Below are 27,927 nucleotides of genomic sequence, written 5' to 3'. Positions count from 1 at the left end.
TGACCATCACAGGGAGAAACGAAAGACATGATTTCTGGGTTGCTATTGCCCTACCACATTGATCCACTACTGCTCTTCTATTATTGCCAATTTAAAGCACCGTGGGGAATGCAACAGTTCGCCAGAATGGGAAAGATCATGGTAAAGACCGTGAGACACTCATCATCGCCATCTTTTTCACAGAAGAATGGCAAAGGGATCGCCCTCATGCAAAGAAGCTGTATTAACTACACACCTGACCTCCGGAGGAGGCTGGACTAGGTGGTTTACTGCAATCCTTCTGGTTATTTATTTTTGCAGCTGTCCCCAGCGACTGTTATCAGTGACAGTGACTCTGTTGACAAGCAGAAACGCCTGCCTCCATCCTTCCTGAACAAAAAAATCCCCACATCTCCAGCGCCAAATCTTCCATAGAGAAAGGCATTTCCAACACGCCTCAACATCCCAGGTGGTGTCAGTCTTGATAACGTCGCCAGGTTTTCACGATTCACAGTGCGCAAAGCACTCAACCAGTGACCGAATCACTGCGCGGCACCGATCGGAGCGCGCCCAGAGAGCTCAGCCGGGGACAGTCACCGCGCGGCACCCGCGCCGCTTCGGGCCTGCCCAGCTGCCGCGTTCGCTCCGCCTCCCGCAGCCCGGGGACCGAGGCGCTTACTGAAGGGCCGTGAATGCGAACCCCGGGGCCGTCCGGGGAGACGGCAGGACGGAGAGCGGCCGGGGCGCGGTAAGGCAGGAGCGCCGGCAGTGAGGGCAGCGGGAGGGGGCCGCGCCGCCGCGCCGAAACCGAAAGCACCGCGGCGACCCTGCCGAGCGAAGGCGCCGCTGCGGGTCCGAGTGGCGGTGCCCGGGGGGCTGCCGGGCTGCGAGGCGGGATGGCCCGGCGGGGCTGCGGCGCTACATCCCCCCATGCCGCCCCACCGAGGAGGGTCTCCTGGGCACGGGGGAGCGGTGCGTACGGGAGGAGGCGGGCGCGGCGGCAGGAAGCCGCCGGGAGGAGAAGGGTGACATGGCAAGTCAACCAACGAGGAACTAGGCCGGAGCAGCCCCGCGTTAGGGCTTCCCGGCGCCGCGGCTGCGGCGGGGCCGCGCTGGGGCTGAGCGGGAGCGCCCGGCAGCGGCTGCAGGCGCCCGTCTCTGACAGCCACGGCCCGACGCGGCGCCGCAGCCGAGACAGCCTGCCCCGGTTCCGTACGGAATGCACACTTCTGTGACCAGAACCGACTGTGACACCTTTGCACGGGTGCAGGCCACTGCACAGACCCCATCCTTTCCTCTTCCCACGCTGCCCCTGCTCGTGTGAAAACTTGTGTTGCATAACACCTTTGTTTCCCTTGTATCGGTTTCTCCTTCCCACGTGATCCTTTCTGTAACATGATGATGATCTGACACGGGTATTTTCTTCGGTATTTCCAAAAGGAAAATAGAAAAAAAAAAATCATTCCTTAGTGAAAAGATGCATCAGCTGAAAAATCGGAGCAGAAGGGAAAGGTTTAGATGAAGTGGGTTATGACAGTTACAGCAGCAGATCTGAGATGCCCTGACAGCTTTTGAAACATCATTCACACATGCAGTATTTTTGTCATCAGCTGTAAGCAACCCTTCTATTTCTCATGTTACTCATTTGGGAATACCAGTTTGGCTTCTCTTCTTTATTCCTTTCTGTTACTGACTGATAACACAGTGGCCACGATTTTTGGCACTTGTAAACGTGCTAATCTCCAATTAAAGTTTGTAGCACCTCTGAAGAACTTATGTGCTGTGAGCATCATTAGACTACAAAGGCTGCAAGAAATGTTTTTTCATATTACTGTGCTAATGTGCTCAGCACTCCTCCTTAACTGTGCAGGTCCCCTCAGATCTGCATCAGATCAGTTACAAATCATTAGAACTGAGGAAAGCACTTTTGAACAGTGATTAGGAAATATGACCCAATGACCTAATGTCCAGGGTGTGATTGTTGTGAATTTATATGCCCTTTAGGAGTTAGAGGAGAGGATGTAACCATGGTGTTAAAAAGAAAAATGCCACAAGGAACTCTCTAAGGAACACCAGTCATACTGGTGGACAAAAATTCCTCTCTTTGAGAAACCAGTATTCAAAATTTTCATAATACATGCTGGCACTTGGTAAACATGAACCCACCCTAATACAAATGTTCAGAGTAGTATATGAAAAAACCTGCTTTGTAATTAATCAAGTATACAGATGAGGGCTACTTCACAGAACATAAATTAACCACTAGAAGTATGCATAGCTTCTCTAAGGGTAGGCTAAATCAAACTACAGAATTTCTGTTCTCTTAACCACAGATACATAATGTATGAATTGGTGTGTCCTAAGTACTGAGGATACACATAAATTACCCTGTATCAATAAGAAGCAGTAAGGTTGGAATGAACCTGAGTGTTTGAGCTTCCGTCCTTGATTTTTTGTCATCTGACATTTCAAGGTATCATAAGCCAATATTTCATGTTAAATAGTATACCAGAATAAGTAGTCTTTGCTGTAAAGCCTGGGTAGAGATTGTTTTCCTGTGATAGTCATTCTACAAAACAGAAACTTTGGGTTTGAAATAAGTCATTAGATCTTAGAGAGCTTCTATTCAGGGTACCTCATTACTTAATAAGAACAGCAAAAAAAGTAGTAGCATCCTACCATGCCCAAGGAGGAAGGTTCCCTCCCACCTCATAAGAAAATTCTGTCTTCTTGAATGTTACCCAGCTCACTCCAGCAGATACATTATGATTTTAGATAATTATGATGTTACTTCTTTTGAATTTCCAAGACTTCTGGTTATAGTGACTACATGTGGCTTGGTAGGAACAGATAATTAACAATGTAAACAGGAACAAGGTTCTGTATTGTTGCAGCTTTGGGCAGAGCTGTTCTTTGCCAGGTTATATGGTATTGAATGCCAGTCCCAAGCTATCTGTGGTATTAATGCAACTTTAAAGATTCACCATTCAAAAATACACATCTACTTTGCATTCACAAGAAAAGCACATGGAAGTCTTATAACTACTACCTAGATGCATAATTGCTGTTAGCATGGAAAAATTAACATACACAAGTGACTTCAAACCAATTCTTGAAAGGGAGACCCAGATGTTAGTTTATGCCACTTTTGACTCTCATGACTGAATTAAGGCCCTTGTACATGTGATATCCACCCCATCTGCACAAAAGTGAGTAGTACCACCCCAAGAAATCCAGAGAACCATCACCAGAAACTTTCAGGGAGATGAAATCTCAGGTATGAAAGCAGCAATGGCACTGCTATGAGTCATTTGTTGCCTACTATTTGATAGGCTGTTAAGGAATTAAAACAAAAAACCGAAACCAAAACAAAAAAAAAAAAAAAACAAAAAAAAAAAAAGAAAAAAACCCAGCTACCACAACAAACAAAACAAAACACAAGAAAAATTTCCTCTAATCATTTTTAGGCATAGCAGGACTTACCTTCTTACTAAGTGAATGCAGCCATATGTGCAGTCTAGTGCTCATAATGCAGGCTAGCACTGCAGCAAAACAAAGCCTGCATCCTTTTGAAGTCAGGAAAGCCAAAGCAGACAAGTCTGAAGAGAGGACATTGCTCTGGGTGTAGAGAGGTTGTTCCCTATCTGTACTACAGCAGCCCCTAGAGTCTCTACTTTGAAGAGAAAGCTCTTGCTCTAACTCTTCTACAGGCACAATTTATTTATTTTTTAAAAATTAAATTTACTCTTCCCTGTTTTGACTTGTCAGTATTGAACTGATCAGACAATTTCCAGCTCTGCACTGAAACATCTCTCTTCCCTCAGATACCTACTTTCCACACACACTAGCTCCTCAGTTCCCAGACTTCCCAAAGAGGCTGTGGTAATGAGGCAGTCAAAATTAGGCTGCAGCTGGTGATCACAACAACATTAAGCAATCTTTTCAATTAGAGATTTGATGATACAGGCACACAGTAGTTTACAGGAGCTAGCAGTCATTTGTTGGTCTGGAAAAACTTGGGAGTCCCTTTGCTACACTATTTAGAGCTCTTAGTTACCCCAACGAGCCAATCTGCTGTTGCTGATAGTGGCACTTAGAGGTGGTGCCTTTCTTCCAGCTCTGTCTGTGTCGTTGTTATCCAAGATGAGTGGAAAATGAACAGCCCTGCCAGTCTCTTGGACTTTGTCTTTTTTCAGCAAACTCTTTCTTTACCTGATGTAAGGTGCTTAAGTTAAAAACTTAGTGAGGGAAAAAAAAGCAGAGCTTGTTGGCTTGCAGCAGTGCTACCAAAGCAGCTTGCTGGCATGTGCTGAAGGCAGGGGCTGGCCTGGGAAACATATTAGGCAAGAGAATACCACAGCTTTATCAACGGATCTGGCCTCCGCTGGTGTTTACTTATCTATTACTTATCTATTATTTACGTATTTTGTAGGATCCCCCAAACTCTCTTTTTGTCTTGATGCATGTAGGAGTTACTACAAGCCTTCACAATGTCTTTGTTCCTCTTCTTTAACGGGCAGAAGAGAAGTTGCCATACATATTCTTTCCTAGCACTTGTCTCCTTGAGTTCATGTGCAAATAAGTTTCCCATAGAAGCTGAGTCCTTCATTTCACCCTCCATAGGAACCTTTTATTTGGTTGTTTGGTTTAAGCTTTAAGCAAAACCTTTAGAGCTAGGTTTGCAAAGATGCCTAAAAGGTAGCTTTAGAGTTATATAAGAATCTGAGCACCTGACAGGCCCATGTTCAGGCAATTCAGAAAACAAGATACCTATCAGAATCATTAGGCACTACCTGCCTTTGGGATTGTGGCTCTTGATTTTTCTGGGGTTTGGATTTTGCACATATGAAGTGTAGGAACAGTACCGATCTACTGCATATTGTATGGCTAAAAACTATTTATCAACAGCACTTTGAGATCCTCACGTGAAGAAATGGTTTTACATCAACTGAATATAACTGTAGTGGGTTGACAGGATAAATCATTGTGATTCTGTGAGAACCACAGCATTTTTGGTTTCCAACTGAGCATTCATAAGGGTTGTGAGAGTTTATGTTTCTGTCCCACTCCTTAAATGTATACTTATTTAGTGGAACAGCTAAATGCTTTTAATGACACTTCTTTTTCCTCCTTTATACTACAGGTCCAGAAGCACAAGGGCACTTGATTTTGTTCTAATTGCTAAGCCACAAAGACTGCAGCCATGTCTCTGGAAGACATCCACATGGACACCAAGGATTTGCTTGAAAAAAAACAATTAGATGCTGGAGGATTTGGAACAATTTCTTTATGCTTTCACAAGAAACATGGATATGTAGTATTAAAAAAAGTGTATACAGGACCACAGCGCAGTGAGTAAGTTACAGATCTCAGTTCTGATTTTTATTTCAGTTAGTCTAAGTCCTCTAAATTCAACTAAGATAAACCTAAATAGAGTGTAATAACTTCAGGTCTTTGGATTCTGGAGATAGTGTATGTGCAGAATGGAGATAGTGTATGTGCAATGCTAACAGCTGTCCTGCAAATTTTACTTTTTTCCCCTTTCGAGACAACTTTTTCGTTTTAACTCATTGTTCCAGTGAAGTTCCTGGTTTTTGGTACAGGGTGAGCACTATCATGAATTGTTAAGAATCAAGAGGATTCTTGCACACTTATGGAAATGCAGGAACTAAGTGGCCACACAGTATCTTCAAACTTGCAGATATGTTTTCAATGAAATTATCCAACTGTAGATGTCCACTAGGAACACACATAAACTATCAGCAGGACTCCAACCCCATGTGTGTCAGTACCAGGAATGTAACTCTCCCACCCTTGAAAAAGAGCAGAGTGAGCCAAGCCCACTGATATAATTCAAAGATTGAATTAACTGTTGATTTTGGTGGATTCAGGTCACATTGCAGCTCTACTACCTGACAGCCATAACAATACTAAAACTCTCCCATGAGTCATCCACTCGAGAGAGACAAAATTCCATGTTTTTTCTACTTTGGGTTATGATAAATAAATTAACTGAGTTTTTATTTTGCTGGTGGAACAAAAATTAAGATATTCTAATAGTATGGAGCCTGCAATGACCGCTTGGAATAACCACAGGTAAAATGGACAAGCCTGCCAAGTGTATTTTTGGGTTTGTGTTTTCATTTTCTCACTATGCAGGCTCATAATTTTGTTATTTCTTAAAATATTGAACCAAAAGCCTTTATTAAATTTTTTAACTGAGCCTAATGCAAACAAAACAACCAGTTTCTTCTCTAGAAATGTGGATGAACACAGATAGAGAAAGCAATTTCCTTTTAAGTCAGAGGGTAGGAAAGCATTAGCAAGCAGTATAGTCTCAATATTTTCTTACATCCTTTTGTCTGATGACTAGAACAGGAACAATAATAAAAATATCACCCCTTCATTATGTAATGGATACTATTCTTTTTTAAGACCCTTAGTGAGCTCCCAGCTATGTACATGTGATTACTGATGGGCTGTACTGAGGCCCAGGTAAAGAGGCAGGCTTTGAATTCATCCTAAACCAGTAATTGTTAGTAAATGCTGTAATCATTTAGAGTGTATGTGTAATAAATCCATTTTGAACAAGAAGCCCTTTGGAAACAAGAACTCTATAAGTTTCCTGTACAAGAAGTAGTGGAGTGGATCTTGATCCTCCTTGTTCCAAGGCTCTTTCCAAGCCCTGCCCAGATCTCACCCCAGTTCAAAGATTTGGGCATCCACAGGTACCGACAAGAAGAATGCTTATGCAATTTCTGAAAAGCAGGCCTTAATCAGGTTGAGCAGACAGTCTCTGTGTAAGGCATTTGAGCAGAATCTTAGAGAATATAACCTGGCGTGAACAAAGCTGTATCAATTCAAAATCAGCTGAAGGTATGGTTAATCTTGCAGGGGCTCTAAGAATGTTGACATTTTTTGGCCATGGTTTTCATCATGAATCAGTGTGATTTTCATCCCTTTGTTCTTTCTAGGCTGGCACCTAAATTCAGGGTAATTTCTGTTTCACAGGTACAACATTTCCCTTCTTGAAGAAGGCAGGATTATGCGCAGACTGCAGCATGACCGTGTGGTAAAACTTCTGGGTGTCATTTTGGAAGACGGAAACTACTCACTTGTGATGGAGTACGTGGACCGGGGGAACATGATGAAAGTGCTACAGAATGTGAGCAGTCAATTACTTCATCCCTTAGGGTTGATGAGCTGCTTGAAAGGGACAGGATGTTACTGCCAGAGAATGGAGTCTTAAATTTCTTATTTTTTTTCTTGTATTAAAAAGCCAGTGGCAGCACTGCCTTCTCTAGAGACAGCAGAAAATGACAGTGGCTTTCCTGTGCATCATAGAGGAGCAAACCAATTACAGACTAAAAAGTTATAGAAGTGTCTGTTGAGATATATGGAGAATTTGCTAAATATGTAGCAAATATTTGTAAATACGGAGTGACTCTAAAATTGCTAATGCCAAAATTTTGATCCAAGAAGGACCTTAGAACCATAGAATATTCCTAGTTGGAAGGGACCTTGAAAGATCACCAAGTCCAACTTGCACAGTACAACCCCAAAAAACACAAGCACCCTCTGGGTGAAGAACCTTCTCCTAATATCCAACCTAAACATCACCTAATCCAGCTTCATGCCATTCTACCAGGCCCTATCACTGACCACCAGAGAGAAGAGATCAGTGCCAATCCCTCCACTTCCCATCATGAGGAAGCTGTAGACCATAATGAGGTCTTCCCTCAGTCTCCTCCAGGCTGAACAGACGAAGTGACCTCAGCCCCTCCTCATACGGCTTCCCCCCCCAGATTCTTCACCATCTTTGTGCCTTCCTTTGGACACTCTCTAATGGTTTTATATCCTTCTTAAATTGTGGCCAAAACTTCACACAGTATTCAAGGTGAGGCCATACCAGTATGGAGTAGAGTGGGACAATCACCTCCCTCAACCTGTTGGCGATGCAGGTTTTTCTTACCATAGCTTAAGCAGAGGTATTCTTGGGACTGAGGAGCTTTTTTTAAAGACTGAGTTTTAATTTGATTGTTGTAGTTGCATTTTTTAATAGATGGCACTTCTTGTTATTTCTTTTAGCTCTCACTACCTTTGTCAGTGAGAGGGCGTTTCGTGCTGGAGATCACAGAAGGAATGCTTTATCTGCATGAGCAAGGCTTTGTACACAAAGACCTAAAACCAGAAAACATCCTTGTGGACAGAGACTTCCACATTAAGGTACTTGTTAGAACATGAATGGAGAAGGCTGGTGATTTGGGCTGAAGAACCCATTTCAGCCATGCTGGTTAGAGTTCCTAATGTGGTAGGACTGGTAGATTACTGCCTTTGTAGTTTAGCGAGCTATCACTAAGAGAGTGTTAGCCGTGGATCGCTGAATTGATGGCCTATACAAATGGTGATGGTGGCCTATACAGCCTCTGAGTCTGAGATTTGCACCGTATTCCCCCAACTGTGAAAAAAAGTAAAATAAATAAGGGCATTAAAAAAATATATTGTTGAGAATTAATGAGCTATAAATAACGACTAGAAAGATAAAACAAATGTTAATACAGAGTTTGAAACAAAATAGAACGTTTTATGGATAATGTCTTTTGTCCTTTATTGCTGTAATTTCTCCTCCTGCCTTCACCTCTTCCTTTCCTTCTTTTGCCTGTTATCTTTTCTTCTTTTGTATCCCTCTTTTCCCTTAGTCATCATTTTTAAATGACATCCAGGAGCTACAAAAAAACTGAATCAGGACACTACTTCAAAGAATGGTTTATAAGCCTATTCCAAAGCACTTCTATTAACTTTAGTGGGGTTTTGGATCAAGACACATAGATATAGAGGCTATTGCGGAATAAACCTGAGGGGAATTTGCAGCAGTCCTCATCAAATATCATGTCTCTGGTCAAGGTGAGTTGTTAATCACCCCATTACAGTTTGAAACTACAGAATAAATTTCTGTGAAGAGAGCTCTGTCATTTTCTACTTCTCACACATAAATTAGTGAGAAGTTCTTTCACAAGGTTAATATAGTGGCAAGTGCAGTATGAGCACCTTGCAGATAAGAATTATAAATGTATTTATTTTCCAAAAATAAAAACCCCATAATGATCTGCTTTAAAGGTAAATTGTATGAGGGTTTGGGTTTCCGCTTGCTTATATGGACAGGACCAAACTAGGCTATCATCATATTTCATGACAAACTGATCTGGAGCTCAAGATCAAATTTAGAATCAGATGAGACTTCCTTAAGCAGCTTCATCAAAAGTATAACTTAAGGCAGCTGTTGTATGATCTGCTTGAATGTGTCTAACATTTTTTGATAATTAGAAAGGGAAATAGTTGTTCCAGGAAATCGTAAATGTAGAAAGATTTATGTCATATCCTTCTCTATCCCTAGACCTCCTCTCACTTGCAGACATGAAGCTGGACTCCTACTTCCTCAGAAGGTCACCTACATTTTCCTCTGAATACACAACCTCTAAATGTAGCCCAAGGCTTCAGAAATTCAAGAGAAACAATAAGCTAGTTAGCGGCAATAAGAGAGAAAAGTGAGTTACAAGTGAGGCAAGATGTCACCTTGCTTTTATCTGAAGTAATTGGGTTACACAACTCTGTTTGACAGCTGCCTGTGGCCAAGAGAGACAGGCCCATTTTCTTTCAGTTTTCCTCTCCTATTGACCTCCTGTTCCCTTGTGTTAGCACTGGTGCTAATCTGAACACCGTGCCTTGATTTAGGAAGCCAAACCAGCAGATTACCATTTACCTTGTTGGCAGTGCTACCCTTCTGTTGGGGAGCACTTGGTTCAGCAATCTGCTTGACTGCCTTGCACTGGGTCTTCCCAGGTAAGTATCAGTGCTGGAACAAGAGGAGCAAAGGGAGCACATAAAAGGAGAAAGGAGTGAAGGATTACTTTCTTCACCAGCAACCATTAGTCTAGTTGCAAAACTGAACATTAAAGTTTCAGTAATGTCACATTGTCAAGCACACAGTACCCAGGTATCTCTGCTTTAACTTTTTCCGTCCTATTCTTTTCCATGCCTCCTTGGTATACATATCACATTATTTTAGATCCTCCTCTTCTCCTTTTCTGAAGTAAGATCTAAGGAGGTTGAGTTAAATGGAATCTAAATGGAAAGGGCAGTGAGGGAGGAGGCACATCTGCCTATCTCATAAATTCTTCTCATATGAATCTTCTCTTCTTCCATGAGTGCTGCCAGCAGACCACAAATATGATTGTCAATATGAGTGAAACCAAATTTCTTCTATCCTCGCATTGTGCAAGTATTCCACAATCAATAATAAAAGTTCAGCCTAATGGCTCGCAATTGGCTGTGATACCTTATTTAGGACAAAAACCAAACCAAACAAACCAAAACAAGAAAAAAAATCAAATAGTTTGTTTCCCTTTCTTTAGTTGTATTTTTTCAATATTTAATTTTTAGATAAGTTATTAGATTAGTATTAAGTCTTGATAAAATTGAGCACTGCATGCAATACTTCTTTATCTCCTCTTCATTAGAGCACTAGCTCTGATTTGTCTCATTTTTCAGATTGCAGATCTCGGTGTTGCCTCCTTTAAGAGCTGGAGCAGGCTGACCCAAGAAGAAACTCTCCGGCAGAAGCAAATCAAAAGCACTTGCCAGAACAATGCTGGGACTCTTTTCTATATGGCCCCGGAGCATTTACGCTGTGTTAACGCAAAACCAGTGGAGAAATCAGATGTTTACAGCTTTGGCATTGTGATCTGGGCAATTTTTGCTAACAAAGAGCCATACGAAAGTACGCTACTTCTCAAAGGATGCTATCAGAAAAATGTTACAAATATTAAGCAATTCACATTATAAAATTAAGATTAGTAGATTGAATCATCCATGGCCTAGAGTAGCACCGATTTGGCACCTCATGGCCAGTGACAGGAATTAGTTGTATCATTCCTGAGTTCTAAGCATGGACAAGAACGTCTGAATGAAATGCAGCCATGAGCTGAATCTACTCACATCTACATGGTGTGGGCACAAACCAGACTTGGTGCCAGAAATTAGGCAAACCTCAGGTGGGCCAGGATGGAAACTTTGACAGACACTGTTTCCTGAGGTGGGCTAGTTACACGTGGAAATGGGAATGATCCCGCAGTCAGTAACCGATTCTCAGCTGCGTGGTGCTGATTTCTTAACCTGCACCAATGGGCTTATGGAGAACAATAGGAGCCAACTGTGCAATTCTGGAGTAACACATTTATAATTTTGATTGGATTTGTTGCTAATTAAGTGGCTAAATGTTGCCTGTGTGGCCATCTTTGTGTTCGTATGTAGTGCAGAACTGACGCACCTGAGATGCAGGTTCTAGAGAGCTACATCTGTCACCCTTACTCACACTGCACACGTCTTACATACAAAAGTAAATCCATTCATCTTAAAATAATTCTCTAATCCATGGAAATCAGGGCAGTGGATTCAAATTCACTAGTATGAAAGATTTTTAGCTGTAATCTGGACATCTTTGAAATCATATTTTACATATCCACAAACACACAGGGAGCCACTTCATTGTTTCTTTTACCTACGGAAAGGTAGCAAAATCCACGAGCAGAACCTGATGGGAAATTTTATTTTTCAGATGGTATAAATGAAGCCCAGATTTGCTTTGGCATCATAAATGGAAACAGACCAGACTTAAAGGAGATCACTGATAAATGTCCAGTGGAAATTATTGACTTAATGAAGCAATGCTGGGATGAAGAGTCAGAGAAACGCCCAACCTTTGCAGGTAAGGCATTACCTTGGGATTCATTTTTGTTTGTGTCCGTTGATACTTTATAATGCAGCAAAACAAACCTGAGTATTTTCCTCTTGAAATAAGGTAGGGGTTTTTTTTGAAAACTGAAATAGCAATTCACATATTCTGTAAAGTGTGCTCTCTGTACTATGACCAAAAATGGGATCTGATCCAGCATTTACAGGTTTGAGAAATCCTAGTAAGTGGATGGAGCTAAATAAGACACTTTATACCTGATAATTTCTCTTCAGCATAGTATAATCTTACTGCTGAAACCTACAGAAAAACTAACATCAAGTGATACAGTAGATCTTGACCATGATTGGATCCTATTAAAAATATTCTAGATTCAAAAGCTCTCCTAGTTATTCTTCCATAAGCAATTCAACTGACTTTGACTAGCTAATAATCTTTTCATGTGGTCAGATGCCAAAACACTTCCAATCAGTAGAAGTCTTGGCTGAATGGTCTGGGAAGGAGACTAAGAGCATTCAGCAAATAAGTCAAAATTCTATATCTCATTGTCTCTTCTTTCTGCCTCAATATAGAGTGCCAATAAAAAAAAAAAAAAAACAAACGACCCCAACCCACAGAAAAGACCCCAACATATAACAGGAAACTGAGGTTTGTATTTAGACAGGGGCACCAACAGCTTCATATACAGCAGGCATGTACTTAAATACTCAGAGGAAATTTGTATACCAGAAGGAACCCACCTATTATCTCCATATTTAACATACATAATTAACTGCTAATAGATTAATCTTATGCTTGTATTGGCTCTTAGCTCCTGATTTTCCCATATGCAAGTCAAGATGCTCTCAGCTACAGATCATAGACAGAGATTTCACTCCAAAAAGCAATACAACAACAACTAATCCCTAGAAGTCATCCTGTTCTTGTTACTGCTTTAAGATTAAATGTACCATGTGAGTGAATTCCAAATGTATGTACAACTTTCCTGTTTCTGACTTCACAGAAGTCTTTGTTCAATCTTTATTCATCAAGATCATTAACAGTACAAGTCACTTTTCTTTCCATTGAAAACCACTTTCATTTAGTTCTTTACTTTTTGCAGAAATCAGTGAAATATACAAGCCATTTTACTATGAAAATCTAGGAAAAAATATTGAAGAAGACCTGAAGAATTTAAAAGTGAGTAGCTTTCTAAGCATTTTAAAGTGTCGGTTCCCCACATTGCTTCTTCCCAACCCCAATTATGGTCAGATTCTGCCACTTCAAGACTGATCATGCTTGACTGACGTGATTTCCTTCTGTGATAAAATGGCTGGATTTGTGAACAAGGGGAGAGCAGTGCATGTCATTTATCTCAACCTTAGGAAGGTTTTCAAGACTCTCTCCCAAAATACTCCTGTATCAAAGTTCAGACGTTACTGTCTGGATGAGCAGATGAAAACAGGTTGGATGGCAAGTCCCAGAGGAGCGTAGTTGATGGGTCCTACTTCACCTGCAGGCCAGGAGCAGCTGCAGTAGTGCAGGTGTCTGGGACCTTCCCTTCAGTGACCTGACAGAAGCGACGGAGCACACATAAGGTGTGCAGGTGACACCAAACTACAAGTACCAGTCAATACAGTCACAAGGACAAGGCTCGTAGCTGCAGGCTGGAGGAATGTGGCAACAGAAACCTTGTGAAATTCAGAAAGGTCAGGTGGAACATGTTGCACCTCAGATTAAATAACCTCTGGCTTCAGTGCCAACCAGGCCCTGCCCAGCCAGGGAGCAGCACTGCTGAGAAGAACCTCAGAGTGGTGGTGAGCAGTGACCTGGGCACCAGCCACAGCCTGCCTGGCACCAGCAGTGTCACAGGCACTAGATCTGCTCAGCACTTGTTAGTCCTGCCATAGGAGATGTGCCTGTTTAAGCCCAGACATGCAATGGCTTTGGGGGACATAAACCAATAGCAACCTGCCCCTATGTGTGAGGAGTTTATTGAGAAGACAAAGCCAAGTTCTTCACAGCAGCGCATCGTGTGAGGAACTAGAGAAAAAAGACAAATACAGAAATAAGAGAGACTCAGACTGGATGTAAGAGGGAAACAAAAAAAACCCAAAACTTTTCCCTCTGTGGACAGCAGAGCAGTGGCATAAGTTACCTGAAGAGGTTGTCCAGTCACCTCATTAGAGGTTTTCAAACCCAACTGCACGAAGCTCTGAGCTACCAACTCTGATTTCATAAGCAACTGTGTTTTGAGCAGGAGGTGGCCTGAGGATTCCTCCAAGGTCTATTTCCACCTGAGTGACACACTGATTCTATGATGATACTTTGCAAAAGCTCCTCATACATCCATTAAGTCTCACTCATGAAATAAAATGTTATTTCTAGCAATTCAAAAGTGGCAGAATCTGATTTAAAGTAACTTTGTAAATTTTTGGTAATTTTTGCCCTGCCTTCAGGCAGTGTCTAAAGGAGTCTCAGCCTGCTTGAGACCAGGAAGCTATAGCACAGCAATATCAACAGGTAAAAGTTAAATTCAGATAGTTTTCCTGAGCATCCAAATTGGTTTCTCTTACTTTTCTGGCTGTAAGTTTAGAAATTATGATAAAAAGAATAATTTCCTGACTGAAAATAAGAACTTCTTGAGCAACTGGGCTGATAATGGAACCTTTTTATCATAGCTTTTATGAATTTAATCACTTGACTATACAGACTTCACTCATAGACAATACAGACAGTATTTTTAACTAAGAAAAAAAACCAAACCAAACTTCCTTGTGAAACCATTCTTTCCATCCTTTCACAATTTTTTTTAAAGTGCTTCCTTCTCACCAAGTTTTCAATTGTGGAAATGAAATTTACTCATTTCATGTGATGTTTACAAAGCACCAGTAACTGTTCAAAAAGCAACAATTTTGCAAAATGAAATTGATGAAACAGATTTCTTGGACTGATTTGATCAAACTCCCAATGTGAACTGTATATATGTCCAATACATGATAGCAGTCCCAAATCAGGACCATGGCCAATTTTACTAGATGCATTAGCTTTCTGCAGATGCACCTCTGAAACCATAGGGACAAAATGACTATTTAGAAAACGGGCTGTGAGTTTATTACTTTCTCAGGAAGGAAAGCACCCATTACAATCAGGGCACAGACTGTGAGTAGTGGATCCAAGCCAAGTCACTTACGTGAATTACTAGTACAACATGAGTTAGAGGATTTGGGCATAACCTCCCTGCCACCTCCCCAGCAATCATGGAAGCCTCCTAACTAAAGGATCACAGAATGGTTGAGGTTGAAAGAGACCAGAAGTCATTTGGTCCAACCCTCCTGTTCAAACAATTCCATCACTCAAGTAAACTCTAAGGACCTATGGTTGTAATGTGTGCTAGAAATTCACCTTTTGCTTTTGGAAGGAAGTTGATTTTTTGGTAAGAGATAGATAGGAATTGTTGATTTTTAATCTATGAAAGTACTTCTTGGGTTTAATTAATTAAAAAAAAACCCACACAAACTCTACTTTTGGAAATTATGAGTAAGCAGCACTTCAGATGAAGTTGAGAAATAATTTTTCCAGGTTAGAAAAAAATTACTTTCAGCAAAGCCTAGTAATGGGAACATAAAAAGAGTAGAACAGGAATAGACATTGCCTTCACTCTGGTGAAGTGAGGATGAGGGTTATAGAAAGGAAATTGGACTGCTTCTTTTTGAAAATTTCCTCTAAACTCCTCGTTCCTACTATCTTCATAAAAGTCAATGTGTCTATACCTGAATGTTCATTATTTCTCACCTCTTCTTCCCTGTTGATGAATGAACTTACTAAATATAGACGCACAGAACAGGATGCATGTTTGCTACCTTTATCTCAGCAGCATCCCCTCACTGAGATTGGTTGCCAAAAGTCTGGCCATTAAATACAAGTCAGACAATCCAGAGCCACTCTGGATTCAGCTCATACTCTCATGGAAGCAAGGCTATTGTTTGGCCAACCCAGAGTATTATATACTGCGGTTGCATTGCAGTCCTCCCTCCCTTCATTGAAGAAAAGATTTTGCCCACCTGTAGCAAAGCAATGGGTATTTTCTATCAGGCTGTGCTCTCCTCAAGAGTATGGGATCTTTTCCCAGAGGCTCACAGAATCTGTTCATCCAGGTCACTTCACAGTGAAGCTGTGCTGTTTCCTATTCTACAGGTTTCCTATTCTACTCCCTTTGGTTAAGCTTTTGCCTATAATTTGATCATTTTTTCCTTCCCACATGCAGAAAATGTGGCCTGAGTCAAATGAACTTCTGAATAGGATGGAATCCCTTCAAATAGATGCTGTACCAGAAGATACCAGCACTGGTCAAGTAGGTAAGCCACTAGCACGTAATTATTCTGTGTATTTTGCCAAAGATAAAATTGTGTACAAAGCAAGTAACCTTACCATTAAGGGTTACTAAGAGACTCAATTATTCAGCATCTCAGAAGGAATTGTAATCACTGAGATGTTGTTTGCTCCCAGAAGTCACACTTACTATTTCAAAATTTCTATCATCTACAGTTCAAACCCATCTCCTTTTACACTCTTCTGCTTTCCTCTTCCATGCCAAAAATTTTGTTTAACATAAAGCTTTTCAATGGTCACTTTGATAATTACTTGATCTTTCCTCTCATCTTTTTAATCATGCCAACTGCTTGGTTTGCAGGCTTTAATTTCATTAAGACATTTTTTTTCCCTCTCCATCCTTTCTTATGAATGATCTGAACATGACCAGGATACATAATTGTAAAGTATTCCTTTGTTTATGACCTCGCTCTCTAAGGAATCTGAGGAACACTAGTAGGTAGTTTTTTCTCTCCTTTCCTCATACTTCCATCAAATCTTAGATGAGTTGCATGTTTTGTGATTTTATAGAGCTGGCTCTCTAAAATGTGATGATAGAGTTTTGTAGTAGTGTATCTGGAATTTTCTTACCAAAGTTTCTTAATGTCAAGGGACACAGGATCTTATTTGCAACACTGATTTACAAGAAATAATAAAAAATCCAGTAGAAATAAACTGCTGCCAAGTTAAATCACATCACTTGAAAGACACAATTAAATTAATAATGTTAAACTGTAACATGCAACTAATAAATCTTCCCCAAAGCTAGGTTTGCCACAATTGTTCCTCAGTAGAACTGATGGACTTACGGCAACCCCTCTGCTGTATTTTTAAGTGAGTGTAGTTACATTTCCTGAGCAGAAAGACTCATGTATGACTGCTGCAGATTGCAGAAGCTCTCGTGTTTTAAGTATAAAAGACTTTGTTGTGAATCTCCACTGCAGAAAGATGCCATCTTGACAGCCTGTCAGTCTGAGGCAGGGTTTTTTTCCTCTAGGCAAAGAGCATTACTCAGACAGTGGTAGTGAAAGGCATCCCACAGGATCTGTTCATACATCTCAAGCTTGCCCTGGAGAACAGATGCCATACAGTTTATGCTAATACTGAATTACTAAGAGCTGTCACTTTGGATGGGGTTATTTCTGTATCAGCCATTCCTCCCACTCCCTTTCTAGCAGCGGCAGCAAAACAAGCAGAGCAAGTCAGACTGAAGGTGTACTAATATACAGCCATCCAAAGGAACTTGTTTTGGTCCTGCCTAATGTGGGCTGAAATAATGTCATTTGGGGGGGAAAAACCCTCAGTTCACAGGCATTATCTGAGCTAAATAGAAGTACATACACTTTATTCCAGTTTTACGGTGCTCTGTAAGTGTTCCTTGCTTCAAGCAATGTACGATATTTTCTAGAAAAGCGTGACACTTTCAGAACCTTAGGAAAGCATCTGTAGTCCTACCTTTAAAAGTATTAGTACAAGTAGTAACAAGCAGATTTTTATGTTTCTTGTTTAGCCTTGGAATGCTACAACATCATACATATTATAACTCCATCTAGTTCAAAGCTGAAGTAGAGCTTCCTTTGATACTGAGAATTAGTTTGAAAAACGTAGATGACACAAACTGTTTTATCTGGTAGACATTACTTGCAAAAGCGTGTTTTTTGGGACCAGAGTATTCATCATGAAATACTCATACAGGATACTTTACATCATCATTTTTAAATATGATTTTAATGACTAATTATTTTTGCTGTATGAAGTTACACCTATTACTACAGTGGTGTTATTTTCCATCCTGTTACACTTCAGTTTTGCACTGACTAAACTCCAGTTAATGCCAGTGGAGACACACCAGTAAATCAGACCCTGCAAGTCTGACCCTGCTTTCAGGAATGTTTTTTTCAGTGGTTGAAAACTTGATATCAATATAAGCAGAGTATGCAGTGAATTCTTACACTACTTAAGTGAGATTTTGACACTGATAGCTTAAGCAAACCTGTACTTCCTAGATAAAAATCTGTTCTACTTGTCAGTAAAGCTGTGTTTTATTTTATAGAATGTCTTATGCTGGAAGTAATGTTTTACTTAAACCTTTTAGTATACCATAATAATAAAGTAGGTTAATAGATTTTAGTATCATTGCAACAAGTTAAATACTTGCATTTGAATGTTTTCAAACATTTAATGTTCCTCCCTTTCAGATCAGCCTAATTCTCTACATAGCTCTCAAGGTCCCATGACCAGTCAGGTTAATGAAGCCCTGTTTGCTGCTTCCCCTGAGAACCAGCCTGTTGAGAGCTGTGAGACCTCATTTGGACCTGCTGATAATCTGGAAAAAAAACTTCAGCATGAATACAACTACCACGCATTTGGGAGCCGGATGGATAAAGCAGTTCCATCTGTTGCATACAGCCCTGAAATGATAGAGGAGGAAAGGAGACGGAGAGTTTCCTGCGATCCGTTTGCAAAGCCACCTCCTACTTCTCAACGAAGTGAACTGTATCCAAGAGCTGCAAAACCAGCATCAAACACTAATCCATATTTCTGGGCAAACATGGATCCAAATTTCTGGTCACGGGCAGCTGCAACAACACCAAAACGGGGAAATGTAGATGTTTTTTATGGACCATATCCCAACAGTCTTCCAACAGGAAACCCAGAGGATGCCTATGGATTGGGTTCAGCCAGTAACTTTAGCCTAAGTAAACCTCCTGTGCCAGAATCTGGACAAAACCTGCAATCACAGACCAACGTAAATTGGTATTCAAAGAATTCAGACACAGATACAGGTGAGATTCCTCTTTCCCCAACACCTATCTTTCTGAAAACATACTTTTCCACTATTCAATGAAGTGTCAGGAGAGTTTTGTAGCTCATGGAACAACCTGCTTTTTGAAGGTCTCTACAGGCTGATCTGTAATATAGCAAGGATGAATTTATTTCATTAGGTTCTCTTTGTTTACTCAAAGTTAAAACACTCTAGCTTTGACTTCACTATGCTGCTTTCACTGATGTCAGGCTGTCAATTTCAAATGAACCATTTCTAAAGCATCAGTGTAAGAGAAGAGCACGAGACCCAACCTGTGACTCTTCAGCTACCAGCCAAGGAAGAGCAGACAGCAAGTACTGCTAAAGCAGCTCCCAAAACCAGGAGCTGCTACCAGTCATTCTAGGAAAGCTGAGGAGAACATTGACTCTCAAAACCGTAACATTCATACCATAGGTTCTGCTCATGCAGAAACAACATTTATAGCATTTCAGAAAACAGATGGGTATTTTGTAAGTTGATTTGCAGCAAGTTGAGAGACTCCAGAACAGAGGGCACCAGCAAGGAGCTAAGGCTCATAACTGGTTTCTCCAGAGAGCTCTGCCTGGTGCTGGGGAGAGCTGTTGGTGTTTGCTGGTAAGCCATGGAGTAGAAAGGTATAGAGAATACCTTCTAGGTATTCTCTAGGAAGAGAATATTGGGCATTGACAAAACATATAAATAAGTGGTAACTAGAGACCTACAAGATAGAACTTTGAGGAACTAGAGATGGCATGAGATGTCTGCTCCTACTCTTGGATATTTTTAGCATGGTGTTATTTTCCAGGTCATCTCACAAGAAAATCAAAGATCCCTGGCTTTTTACAGGCAGAACGCCAGAATAGTGTTATTCTGTTAAATTATTTATGCAGAGGCTGTGATTAGTTGTTTATGTGAGTTTATTTACTGAAATGAATCCAAGGGCTGTCATGTCAGAAGGCAGGCATTAGAATTGGCCACATCACTCATAAAGGAAAACCTTCTGTTCGAAAAAAATAAAGAAAACAGTTATTATAGGAAGGCTGTGTGAAGCAGTGTAGCAGATACCAGACTGAGGTACACAAGAGCTGCATTTCAGCTCCTCACTGACTTGTTGGGTGACCGTAACCCAGCTGCTCTTGCTGCCCCAGTATGAGTTGCTCATCTGTGAGCATTCAAAAACTCACACTTGGGAGTTTGGAATTTGCCAGTTTGAATACTTGATACAAGGCAGCTCAGACTGTAACTGCAGTGTGCTGTGATTCCACACTGCCAGATATTCCTACACCCACATGAAAGTCCATTGTCCTCACTGAGATCCAAAGATGGTTAAGGCTATTATTAACTGAGCAAAACCACAATAAGATCATTGCTTAAACTAGAGTTATTCAAGGAGACACAACCCTGCTAATTAAAAAGCTTCTCATCTCTGTATTTAAGAGCACTCTATACTCACACTGTTACAAATATGGCAGTAATTGTTAAGGACATCTACTTTTCTATTTATATAATGCTTTTGACATTTCTTGGGGTTTTTTTCCTCTTTGTACAGGTAATAGGGATTCCACTTCTTTCACAAGGGGAACATTTGCATACTATCCTAGTGCATCCAGAGTAAGCCCAGGTAAGTGCTGTGGCCTTCATCTGCCCTGGTAGCCAACAGGCTATGCATTGCATCCTGGCCAGTAAAGCAAAAAACTTCAGGAACTTGAAATAATTTACGTTATTGCTTAATACCTCTAACCATAGCTGAAGTTTTCAGTACCAGTATGTAAAACTAATTCTCTAGCAGGACCTAAACACACCATTAAATGTGTATTTGATAAATCAAGGACAACATATTCTTTTATGTAAGAACTTCTAAAATATGAGAGCATTGCAAGATCTCCTATACACCTGAACTAGTCACTTCCTTAGATTAAACTTCAAGTTGCTGTCACTCTGCCCAGCTCTTGAACCACACACACATTTGGGACACTTTGTCCTATCTTGCTTTAGATTTTAATACAAATTTCTAGCTGCAGGCTTCATGGTTATCAGCTTTCATTGGGGCACAGGTCTCTACAGTTCTACTGGCTTGAACCCCTAAAATCATGTCATGTCCTTCAGGAGCTGTTAATATATGCTCCTTTCAAGTTGTGTTGCTTGGGGCACTCGAATTCTTTAATTACCCTTTCAAAGGCTTGTCCAGTTTCTAAGTGGTCTACACTACAAAGAAAACTTGGAAGAGCAGGTTTCTGTCTTTTTGACTCTGCACCCCTTAAATGATGACCCAAACCTGACAAGCTGCAAAGTGTAAAGGCTTGGGAAAGGAGACTTATAAGCATAGTAAGTTTTACTGTTAATACTGTAATATTGACAAAGTATTTGTATACATTTTCATATCTTATGCTAAATTAATTTTGTTACTAGATAAGAACATAGCAAACATGAGGCTTCTTTATATTTTTAACTACAAATATGAACATATTTCCTGAGTCCTCTGGCTCTTAAACAAAAAAAAAAAGGATACACGAGTCATAATGTTATGAGTAGAAGTTAAGATGTTATGAGACATGATAAAATACATTCCTTTTTTACAACTTCAACAATCTAATTGTGCATACTTACAATATTTCTGACTTGCAGTCTCAGGTTAGCATATATTAAGTGCACTTAGATTTTTCATACATAACTATAGATCTTCACAGTTCACATTGCAATTGAGTGTTTAACAAGGGTGTTTGTACATCTAATCATGATTTCAGGTGATTAAATACAGAGCTTGGTGTATCATTTTAAGTATCTGTACTTCAATTTTAGACCCAGGTTATGAGACTCGCCATTTAAACTAGATTTAGAATGTTTAGTGGATGAGTATCCAAGCAGAGTTCAGAAAACACTGTCCAGAGAACAGAAAACTGACATGACCTAACATGAATAGTGACTTAGTTTCACACTACATGTGGAAATCAAACAACAGTAAGAAAAAGATCAAATTATGTGTTTAACTAATCATATCTTAGGAGCAACATGAAATGATTTGCTGTAGTCTCACAGAACTTAGAAATCATAACTGTAAACCTGAACATACAGCTATGAAAAGTAAAGCTGAGAGGAAGAAGTGAGGCTTTAAGATAAAACGAAAAGAGCATTCGAGTCAAGGCTGACCTCCTGAAGCTGTTAGGCAGCAGAAAGCAAGACTGCTACTATGCATTCCCAAGGCACAGAGAACATTATTTACAGTCTAGTAACTGTCAGCTTGGTCGTGGCACTCTGTCTTAAAATAGACTGGGCTTTCACTAAAGTACATTTGTGTCACACTGCAGAGTGAAAATACTCTCAGCACAGTTGCGAGTAAATGGGTATTTCTACATCCAGTGCAATGAATATCACTTCCCTTATTAGTAGAACTGCTTCCTCCTTATCCTACTTCTTGAGATTTGAACCTTATGCTGATATTTGTAAATTTGTGTTAAAGTTCCTTATACAGAAGATTCAATCAAATACAACATAAGTAACAGCTCTGGAATTCAAATTGGATCCTACAATCACATGAAGATTGATGAGCACAATCAGCATGTCAGCACTTGTCCTGTTGCTATGGAAGAAATTTATACACAGTATGAAGCAAGGGGTATATTTGGTAAGAGAAATATCTCCCTAGTTTTCATGTATTCAGCCCATATAATTATCTGAGAATCACTTGGTTTGGAACGTATGAAACACTCAAACTGGTAGAAGCAAGGTCAGAATTTGAGAGCCTCACCTGACTTCTAGTTTAAATCACAGAATATCCTGAGCTGGAGGGGACCCATGCAGATCATAGAGTCCAGTGCCTGACATGACACAGGGAAAACTAAAAGTTAAACCATATATTCAAGAGCCACAACAACTTCATTCCAGTAGAAGTTGGAAGATTTTGAAATGTAATTTATTTTCATTGGTCAATACTGAATTAAAACCATCCTTGTGTATTCCTCAGTAAATAAACCATTTGTGTCTCAGAATATAAAACATGTACAACTCTTTAAGAACTCTAGGAAGGGTTTTTTCAATCTTGCAGGTTTAAGTAACAACTTATGATAGCTTCAGATCAAAGAGCAAGTCCAGCAACTGATCTGTGAATACACATGTTCTGACTGGACATTTCTTGCCTGCCATCACTGGGTTATGCTGCCTCCATGAAATCCACTTCTGATTGCATCACTAAGATTCTGTCTCCATATATTACCAATAAATAGTTGGGGGAGGACAGGAGAGAGAGTGAAAGGAGCAGAAAAACTGTTGAATGATGCCATTTTCTTACACTCTTCTTCTTTTTGCAGACAATACTACTGCCCTGACACAAAAACATTTGAATCTAGTGAGAGAAAATCTGGCTAAGCAGTGGAAGCACTGTGCTCGGAAACTGGGCTTTGGTGATCCCGAGATTGATGAAATTGATCATGACTATGAACGAGATGGACTAAAAGAGAAAGTTTACCAAATGCTGCTCAAGTGGGTAATGAGGGAAGGCTCCAAAGGTGCTACAGTTGGAAAACTTGCCAAGGCCCTCTTTGGCTGCCAAAGACTGGATCTCCTTACTAGTTTGATGCAAATCCAAGAAGAATAAGTTTACTGAGAATAGACCTTCCGGAGGTCTCCTTTTTGCACAAACTTTTGGAACATATTTTTTCCACCAACCAGTTCTCAGTGGTTGAGAGCTCCAATAAATCAAAAATATTTGGTCTTCCAAAGGATAAAAAAAAAGGCATCTTCCTTCCGAACATAACGATTGTCCAAAGATGACAACAATAAAATGTAAGACAAATATCAATTGAAGGAGAATGTATTACACAAAATTTCTACATTATAATCTTGAAACATGTTGGTACTCTTCTTCAGTTCTGAACAAATAAGTAATAATATGTAAAGACTAACCTATTCCTTGAAAAACTTGTATAGAAACCAAAATCAGCTCTTACATTTTGCGGAAGTGCCAATACTTATCATGCCAGTATTATGTGACTGGTATAAGTCAACAATATTTTCAAATCTTTTTATAATTTTTATTAAATATAGATGTCTAAAATTATGCAGAACAGCAGCATAAATAAAAGCAAAACCTATTTCTGGCTTAAAAAGTCTACAATTGATATTTTATAGGTTAATGTTGCATTATATTTTTACATTGTTTGGTAGAAAAGATTTTACAGGGTAAGAGTCTCATCTGCTTTATGAAATAGTGAAAAAATAAGTTCAATCAGTATGCAATCCAAAGTAAAAACTCAGGAATACAAGAGTTTTGGGAAGGGAAAAGTGCCTTATTACCTCTTGACTGAAGACCCATTCTCCTACTTGCTCTGGGGGCTCAGAGTGTCACTACTTTCTGAATCCCTCAGGCTGTATTTATATTAGTAGATCAAATGTGCCTGGGAATGTTACTGGGTGCTGAGGTTAAACTGACATGCTGCAGCCTGCTGCCAGGAAAACAAATTCTTTAAACCTCAAGAATGTTGTGCAAAGACTATTTCACAGCATTCAGGTTGTTTTTGGGGAACACTGAAACAGCTCTGTAGTGTAGGTGATGGTATCCCAGTGCTTGGAAACGTTCCTTGTCACTCTGACTTCCTAATATTGACATAATCTCAGCGTGTAGTATCTATGAAAGAAGAATTACTGGAAGTCTTTTGCCCAAAGAATAATTATGCCAAACGCTTCCTATGAGAGACACCACCTCCTATTCCATCCGATTTTCAGATATTTCAAGCAGATGTTTTGGAGCAGGTAATAGTTTATGCTGTACATAAAGCACTAGGTGTTGATTAATGTTCATAACTATTCATTTTAATTGTCAAAAAAAGCTAATAACTTAATGGAAGTGTAGTTAGAATGGATTTCTGCTCCTTGATACAGCACCCACCATTTTAGTGGAAGCAAAATGAAACTGTAATCAAAGCAAGCATCAACATATTTTTCGTCTTTAAACCTACTTAAAGTTTATTGCATTGCCTTACAGTTTTAGCAACATGCTAAATTTTCTATTTGAAATTTCTATAAATTTCTATTTCTATTCTATTCTATACTCTTGAGTATACTAGAATGATGTGGTTTATCTAATGTAATAAGCATACACTTCCCAAGAAAAAAAAAAATTACTCTCCTTTAAGCAGATAGAGAAATGGGGTAGGGAGTGTCTTCTCTATGTCAGTCTGCAGAGAGTTACAGCCAGCAGCTACGGTGTTACTTCCTGAAACAAATCCCTAAACAGATCACAAAGTCAATTTATGTTCTGTTAACTTTGGTTGGACTGTATTGGTACATTGATTCGAGCCCTCATTGGTTTTTAAAATCTCCCATATCTGCAGTCTTTATTTATATAATACACAATTCTTCGCTGATAAGATCCTTGTCTTATTCGATACTCAGAATGAGTGGTGACTATTTAATGGACATACATTAAATGCTTCATTTGCTCATTATTAAAGCAAGTCTGGACCTTACTTTCTGAGACAACAAGAACAGAGATGTAGAGCACAAACATGAAGCATTTTAGAACAAGACTTAGGCATAGGGCAGTCCTAGGCAGTCCTAGATCTTTAAAGTAGGATATTGGAGATGAAGGTCATTTTAGCTTTGGTGCTTGTCAAGTCCAACTCTAGACTAGTACTCATAGTTCATGTGACATTGTAGATGGTACAGAAAACAAACAACTGAACTCATCTAGAGACAAACTCCTTCAGTACAGCCCTTGCAGAACTCGATCACAGAGAAGATTCAGCTTCCTGGGCAGAAAGGCTAAAGTACTACAAGTCCCTTAGCATATTGTGGAAAACCACATAATAGGACACAATGCCTGGAAGCTGCAGCCAGGCATGCCAAATTAGAATACATATTTAATCATGAGGATGATTAACTGTTGGAATAAACTACCTAGGGATTCTGTGGATCTTCTTGGTATCTCAATTAAGATTGGTCTTGTTTCTTAAGATGGCTATAATTGAAATCAAAGCTGTAAGTCTCAATACAAGGTTATCTAGGTGACACGTAAAAGCAAATGGTGTACAAGAGGTCCAAGGAAAGAGTTAGTGCTCTGCCCAACCTAAAAATTTACAGAACCATTAAGTATGGAAGAGAGAGATAAGGATAGAGCTGATTTTTGAAAAGCAGGCTTTCATGAGAGATCAAAAATGCAGGAAAATAATGGGGACAAGGATAAAAGAGAGTCGTGTATTATGGCATAGATCTGATACATTTCACAGCAAAACAAAGGAGAGAAAGGACAGAAGAATAATTTCACATCAAACTGGCAAGCTATCAGCCTCAAGGGCAGAGGCAGTAGTAATGCAGCAGCCTTACAGAGATTTTTCATGAGATTGGTGAGGTGCAAGACAGGGAGGAAAAGGCTAGGGGTTGCAGCAGCAGACCTCCTCCTCATGGTCTCTCCTTGAAGAACAGGAGGTGAAGAACAGGTGAACTCATCTACTTATGCACAAGGACATTATGTTTTCCCATTTTAAGACAGTAAGTGCTTGGAGACTTTAGATCAAATACTACTCAAGTACAACCCCTGCCCAGTAGTCACACAGCAGTTAATCTGTGCTGAAACTCTTCAATGCAGAGAGCACTGAGTCCATGTAATTCAGAGCAATTCATCTGGTTAATTTTGTTACCATGCCCCCACTAACCGTGTACAAGCAGCTAAGGAATGTGAGGAATTTTTACTCATTCAAAAATAGTTGCTAAATAATACCAATTAATAATGCTGAATTAAAAACTCAGAGAGGACATTGTTGCAAGTATTTGATATGTGACCTTTGAACCAAACTGGCTACATACAGTTCCTCTTCCTCAGAGGACAGTTTCCAAGGAGAAGCAACACTCAAGAACTTGGCCTCTGACTGATGAGCAGCTTTAAGTAAACTATGTCACTTTTCTCTGATAGATTTTTCACCACTGTTTGATATGTCATAGGTTAGCAAGCATAGTCCCGGAAGGGATGTCCTTGCTGAGGGGTGCTTACAGCTTCCTCTGGGACCTGATAGAACCTATCAGCTGGCCAGTTTGAGTATGGACAATTCTTTAAGCCACTTAAAGTTGTGACCCCCTCTGTGATACACATTTAAGAATAGACAAACTCCCCCCCAAGCCCTCTCTCGTTTCCGGCGCTGGGACAGGTGGCTGTGGGCCCCGTGCAGGGGCCAGCAGGCCCGACCAGGCCCTGCTTGGGCCAGGCCGGGCCGGGCCACGGCCAGCCTGGAGCCGATGGGCCTGTTCCAGCCATGGAACCCCCCCCACTGCCTTGCCGTGGGCAGCCAGAGTGGCTTGGCTCTCCCCCCTCTCCACTTCAAGAAAAATTCAACATTCCAGCTGCAAAGCTGCAAGGCCGAGGTGAGATTAACCCTTTTATTGCTGTGAAGAGCTGAAAACCTGAGGGAAGAGAGAGAGGAGATGCTTAAAGCTGAAATTCTGTTGTGAAGCTATGATATATCAGAGTATCCCGTTGTAATTTCATGAAGATATGGGGGGTGGAGTGTTCAACTCGTAAGCAATAAGCAGATGCTGACGCAGCTGTAATTTCATGAGAAGTTTGGACAGGGAGAGATAAACCAGATGAGGACTTTTGCTCCAAACGGGAAAGGAGAAAACCTCAGTTCCTAGAGATGCTCCCAGAGATAGTCCTAACGATGAAGATGAGGAAGACCCTTTGCTCCCAAGGAAGGAGAAGGGCCTCTGGTTGTTTTTGTTTCTGAACGGCTCAACCTTAAAATTGTACCCCAAAAAACTTCAAGAGTGGACCCTCAAAAGCAGTTGCGGGAAAAGCTGCAGGTCGGGGGAAGGGACTCACATTGCGAGCAGAGAGACTCCTCTTCCTAAATGGACTGAACAATATTTGGAAGTGGGTGGCTGTCTCATTGTGATACTGTTTTCATAGCACGAGCAAGAAGAGACTTCTCTTTCTAAATGGACTGAACAAGGTTATTATGGAAGTGGTAAACAGACTGAACATCTTAAGGGTTGTCTTTTTACATTGTCAGTGGGAGAAGGGAGGAAGGTGGGGGGAGGAGGAGAGTTCTGAAGGTGGTATAATTTTTTTTTTCTTTCC

At 40.4% G+C, this 27,927-nt stretch overlaps 1 protein-coding gene and 1 long non-coding RNA gene across 5 annotated transcripts in view; one reads left to right on the top strand and one right to left on the bottom strand.

Moving 5' to 3' along the window:
- Positions 1-27,927, bottom strand: part of LOC138106885 (uncharacterized) — an 86,383-nt gene that overhangs the window by 56,417 nt on the left and 2,039 nt on the right. The window lies entirely within an intron of this gene.
- RIPK1 (receptor interacting serine/threonine kinase 1) lies at positions 452-27,927 on the top strand. 3 transcript variants are annotated; one of them, XM_069008207.1, is made up of 12 exons: positions 452-727; positions 5,123-5,334; positions 6,991-7,144; positions 8,068-8,205; positions 10,528-10,756; positions 11,594-11,743; positions 12,831-12,907; positions 15,975-16,065; positions 18,277-18,864; positions 20,413-20,484; positions 22,321-22,485; positions 23,168-27,927. In XM_069008207.1, exons 2-12 carry the CDS (start codon positions 5,183-5,185, stop codon positions 23,452-23,454), a joined length of 2,103 nt encoding a protein of 700 aa, XP_068864308.1. In that variant the 5' UTR covers positions 452-727; positions 5,123-5,182; the 3' UTR covers positions 23,455-27,927. The 3 variants fall into 3 exon arrangements, with proteins under 3 accessions (XP_068864308.1, XP_068864309.1, XP_068864310.1); XM_069008208.1 differs by lacking the exon at positions 452-727 and adding an exon at positions 4,124-4,196; XM_069008209.1 differs by lacking the exons at positions 452-727; positions 5,123-5,334; positions 6,991-7,144; positions 8,068-8,205 and adding an exon at positions 8,485-8,883.

The sequence above is a fragment of the Aphelocoma coerulescens genome, chromosome 2, assembly GCF_041296385.1.
Source record: "Aphelocoma coerulescens isolate FSJ_1873_10779 chromosome 2, UR_Acoe_1.0, whole genome shotgun sequence".
NCBI lineage: Eukaryota > Metazoa > Chordata > Aves > Passeriformes > Corvidae > Aphelocoma > Aphelocoma coerulescens.
Note: the sequence above shows the minus strand (reverse complement) of the source record. Positions and strands in the feature narration are given on the sequence as shown.

Coding starts and splice junctions, on each gene's coding strand:
- RIPK1 (XM_069008207.1), top strand. CDS start 5,183: ATGTCTCTGGAAGACATCCACATGGACACCAAGGATTTGCTTGAAAAA. Junction 7,145..8,067: donor TGATGAAAGTGCTACAGAAT/GTGAGCAGTCAA, acceptor TATTTCTTTTAG/CTCTCACTACCTTTGTCAGT. Junction 22,486..23,167: donor TGAAGCAAGGGGTATATTTG/GTAAGAGAAATA, acceptor TTCTTTTTGCAG/ACAATACTACTGCCCTGACA.